Here is a 5,352-nt window from a genome sequence, read left to right on the forward strand (position 1 = left end):
AACGACAAAAAATTAGATATCAAAGAGCACAATAACAAGGGACACCAAAGTTTAGGTCAAATACCATGGGAAAACCCAATCAAGCTTTTCCTTAGAGATATCCTTCAACAAGACATCAAGATATAGATAATTCTGACCATAAGATGGATTCCACAAGTGCTAAGGGTCTTCTTCACAAAGCCTTCCAATCAAGATCATAAACAAGAGTTTGATCCTCTCATCATACCATAGAGACCAAGCTCAGATATTGTTCCTTCTGAAGCTCTAACTTTGGATAAGATATAGATCTAGGGAAATATGAAAACTTGGAACAATTCACACCTTGGAGTGGCTTAGATATCTCATAAAGATCTGAGTTAGATCTCAACCTACTTCACAATCTTGGAAATAGATCTAAGTTAGATCTAGACCTAGTTCACAATCTTGGAGACATATTTGAGTTAGATGTTGAACTAATTACATTACTGGAGATAGATCTCATATCTCAGCCTAATTACAGTCCGATCTCAGATCTCGACCTAATTACAGTGGTGGAGATAGATCTCATATTTCCGCCTAATTATAGGCTTGAAGTAGTTACAAACTCGAACCAATCAAAGACCTCAAATAGACTTATAATATCCTTCTAGCACTGAGCCTAGAGATCACGTTCAAGAGACAAAAGGTCTTGAAAAAGTAGGGTCTCAGACCGTTGAAAAATTGCTTGGAGTGTCCTTCTAGATCTCGACCTAGTATCAAATTTCAGATCAAAAAAATAGGAAGAAAATATTTGACCACCAGACTTTAGATCACAACAATAATGAGCAGATAGTGGACCACCAAACTTCAGATGACAACAATAATAAGTAGATCTCAGATCGTTGTTCTTTAGATCATGAGAGTAACGAGTAGATCTCAAACCACTTCACATAGGAGAACAAATGAGTAATGTATGTGTGATTGAATTGTGTTAAAGGAGGACGAATGGAGTTTTTTTTATAATCAACATGAGAATGGAGTGGACACCTTTCTAGGAAAAATAACTTGAAGATCTAGAAGTGATGATTTGATCTAAATGAGTGAGTCTCTAAGCAAGCCAACTTGGCCATGTAGAAAGGTCGAGTTAGCACATGTGGAGCCACTTGTAATTATAAATAAAATAATATTTTTCTTATTTACAAAAATGCATTTTTGACCAAATCTAATGCATGATGAACATACTAGAACAATAATAATAATAAATTATTTTTCCAATAACAATAAATAATTTTATGAAAACCAACTACATTTTCAAGGAATATAAAAATATAATATAAAAAACACAATTCTAAACTAAACTAAATAAATAATAGATAAAGTGTCGATATCTAAAGTAAGACATATAATTAATAGGTACAAAGAATAAGACCAATATCTAGCTGAAGATACTATATGAGTCTGTGTTGAAATTGATCCGCTAAGTTGTTTGATATTATGAAATACAGAAATAGTGTATCTCAGAATAATGTAAGCCATATTCTTTCCTTCCGGTTCTGGTGTGTCTTCCAACACTAAAATTCATGTAACCACTGGAGTATTACCATTGGAGTTTTCTATAATGCGATTTTTTGGATTTGAAGAAATTAAGGTTAAACTTTGATTTGTTGCAGTTAAAATGGTTTTTTAACTGCATATTTGGATTCAGCACCCTCGAAAATCCCTGGGACGCTTTCATTGTGCAGAAACTAGTTATCAAACTTGCTCGATCCGAAAAACTCGACAGAACCCAAAAAACTCGTCAAAAAAACTTTTAAAAAGTCACGTTATAGACAACTTGTGGAAGGATCCTGTCAACATCTTTTGCGTCAGATGTACTTCAAGAAAATGATGAGAAAATAGCGAGAGTCGGTGGCCTTTAATAAATCCAAAGGTATAGAATAGCATGATGGCCAAGCATTCTCAAAAGCATCGAGTCCGGAAAATTTCTTTCTTGCAGTGGTAGGTCTCGCAAAGTATTATGCGTTCAAGACTTCAAGGAAAGAAATTATGTAGAAATTATATAACAGGAGGTGGAGAAGCTTAGCATTCTGTGTGTTACTGCCAACATCATTTTTTTTGGTTTTTTGTGGCTGCAAGCACCAGGTTTTCTCAGAAGCAAGAAATGGGTCAAATCTGGACTAGTTTACAGAATTCATTTAAACGTATTGATTATTGTTGTGCGAATTTTATTGTTTGATGTTTTAGAGATTGAGATCATTTTATACACAGTTTTGTTATAAATAAATGTAGAAATGTTAGATTTTAGGCTTTTGTAATTTATGCAGTAGAAAAATGACTTTCAAATTAATCCCATTATTAAAATTTGATGAACTTTTACACTCAAATAATATTAAAATCTTCATTTTATTATTATCTGACTTTGGTTAAAATTTTAAAACTACCGATTATTGATTATTTAGTCATTATGTTGTGATGCAGACCACATCCCGGGACAATATCTGAATGGGGTTATAGACACAACATTTGACAGATTACCCAGTGGTGAAGAGACCCGTGATTCTGCCAGCGCTACAGCTCATGACTCTAAAGAGATTTCAACCCCTACAGCAGGTGGACCAAAGAAGAAAACTGTGACTTATGAGCAGCTGCATGAAGCAATAGTTGAGGTCTTCACGTAAGCATCTAAAAGTGGAGAATAAATATGCAACTTCATATTTCATTTTTGAAGATCCTTTCGTTAAATCTTATTTTTTTTTCATGGTTCTTCTTATGCAAAATAGGAAAATCAACCAGATACCTGGCGCCAATTGGGCTCCTCCATCAAAGGAAGCTGTGTTCGAATTGCTCGAGGTATGGAAGTAGGGATTAAATTTGACCAGTATTTGTTTGTGTTTTTTTAATAAAGCGGTAGTTTTTGGATAAAACCTTGTGATAAGTGCTTGGTGAACACTTCACTTTCATTCTTAAACAAAATTTATATTATTTCTTATTTAATTATTGGTAAATATTTTCTTATTTAAGAATCAAATATTGACCTAATTTGTATATCATTTTTAAAACTAATAGGTTAAATATATATATATATATATATATATATATAACACTTTAATATTTTAGATACAATCAATTTAAATATAATTCAAACAAAAAAAATGCAATTTAAATATAATTCAAACAAAAAAAAGTGATTATAGGAAGTAAGACTATAAGATAAATATTAGATTATGCTGAACTTAAAATATTAAGTTTTTAATATGAGATTCCAATATAAGCACAAAATAACCCATGGTGTTGAGATTCTAACACAAACTCATACACAATGGTGTTGAGATTACAACACAAACTCATATACAATGGGTATTTGAATGTATTACCCAAAAAAAAAAAAAAAACTTTTTTTCTTTTTTCTTTTTTTGTGTCTCCACCCACATGTGCTATCATGACTTGTGCACACTTCAACCTAAAACCTAAAGCTTTAAGGTTGAGATTCATAAAGCATGCCCATACCCATAGGTTATAGGTATGCTATATGAACACTCCATTGAGATTCATAAAGCATACCCATACTCATAGGTTATAGGTATGCTATATGAACACTCACTTATGAGGATAGAAGAACATAATTAAAGGTTTTTTTAGGTTGTTAACAAAATTAATATAATTGATGATTTTTCTTATTTGTTTATGTGAAATAGTGATTTTCTGTTTGATTTTTAGTGGAAACAAATCTATAATGATTAGAAAACAGAAATATCAAAAGATTTATTTATCATTTTTATTAGAAAACAGAAATCATTCTAGTGGCTCTGAACATTCCATACATTATGTAAATTTGAACTCAACTGGGTGTTAAAAATTGAAATTAATTGTTCTTTTTCAAAATACATTATAGTTAATGGATTTGACTAAACTATTTCAGAATTTTTCAATAATAGTCCACTACACACCTACAAAGATGTTGTGGAGAAAACCCTAAACTTTACCGGCAAGAAAACTTAATGTTCATTTTGCAATAACTATATTTTGAAACACATGAATTCCAACTGCATGCAGGCTTCTGATCAAGATCAAAATAAGGAAATCTATCGCGAGGAATTCCGCGAGTTTGTCCGAAATTTCTGTGGACATCTAGAGACAACATACGCAAGAGAAATGATGATTGTTATAGCTGTCCCTATTGCAGCTACATTGACAAAGATGGCTACTACCAGAGTACCTGTAGTGGGAGACTTGCTTTCAAAAATACCCAATACATTCTTTTATGCATCAGCAGTTATTGCTATGTTCATCAGAAACAAGTATTTCGTAAATAAAAGTCCATGCCCAATCTGATACAAGTCTCTGAAGATCCTAGTAAACTATAAGACAATGGTGTACTTTCACAAGTTGGTTTGATTTCAACCTAAATTTAAATGTTGTCATGAATGCAGCTCATTTTAGTACCAAATTCATAGGGAAGTAACCTTGGATGAGGTATGGTTGTTTTAGAAATTTTTCTACCAATAAAAATTAAATCTTGAAGTATTAGTTTCTAAAGATGGAAATTTGGATTAATGTCATAACAATGATTACATTCCAACAAACTTTATGTTCTATGATTTTAAGTCTAATGCAATTATGTATTTTAGCATAATAAGGTGATTGAGGTTTCAAGCAAAATGCAATGATTACTTATCACCAAAGTTGAGTGAAAAGATTTTGTTTAAGATAGTTCTTCCCCTTATATATATATATATATATATATATATATATATTCAATCACTACAATGACACATGATCCAACAAAAAGTGCATAATGAAATGATCACTACCCAACAACACCTGATCTAACAAATAGTAATAGCTTTGTCAAAATACTATACCAAAAATTCTTCATCACACTACGAGGGAATAAATGTCTATGAGGATTGCCTGAGTTTAATATGTTAAAGGATTTTAATTCTAAGTACCACCAAAGAAAAGGGATATTTATGCATTTCTCATATAGTGAGTATTTAGGCATTTCTCATATAGTGTTGTTGGACAAAACTTTGGAATGAGGAAGGATGAATTTTGGAATCATTATGATTTTAATTTTATTTTAAACTTTTAAAAGTGATGGAGGAAAAAAAAAACCAAAGTCGAATCTTAATTAATTAACTAAAACTTTAACTTGACATTAAATGAAATGGAATTGATTTAAAATCTATCTTTAGTTTATTGCAAGATGATAAAAAATATAATAATATGATATTGAAATCATTCGATTTTGATTCTATTTTAAGTTTTCAAAATTTGAGAAATGAACTAATAGAATTTGATTTAAAATTGGCCTTCAGTTTATTGCAAGATGATAAAAAGAACTTAGATGAATAAGAATAATCATATTGAAATCCCCATGATTTTGATTCCATT

General features: G+C 31.0%; 1 protein-coding gene across 1 annotated transcript; it reads left to right on the forward strand.

Moving 5' to 3' along the window:
- Positions 1–1,976: 1,976 nt before the first annotated feature.
- LOC149257923 (uncharacterized) lies at positions 1,977–4,482 on the forward strand. Its single transcript, XM_089370392.1, has 4 exons — positions 1,977–2,159; positions 2,437–2,632; positions 2,739–2,808; positions 4,012–4,482. Exons 1-4 carry the CDS (start codon positions 2,120–2,122, stop codon positions 4,288–4,290), a joined length of 585 nt encoding a protein of 194 aa, XP_089226518.1. The 5' UTR covers positions 1,977–2,119; the 3' UTR covers positions 4,291–4,482.
- The last annotated feature ends 870 nt before the right edge of the window (positions 4,483–5,352 follow it).

The sequence above is a fragment of the Pinus tabuliformis genome, chromosome 6 (assembly GCF_031772625.1).
Source record: "Pinus tabuliformis cultivar Carrire ecotype Pingquan chromosome 6, CPIR1, whole genome shotgun sequence".
NCBI lineage: Eukaryota > Viridiplantae > Streptophyta > Pinopsida > Pinales > Pinaceae > Pinus > Pinus tabuliformis.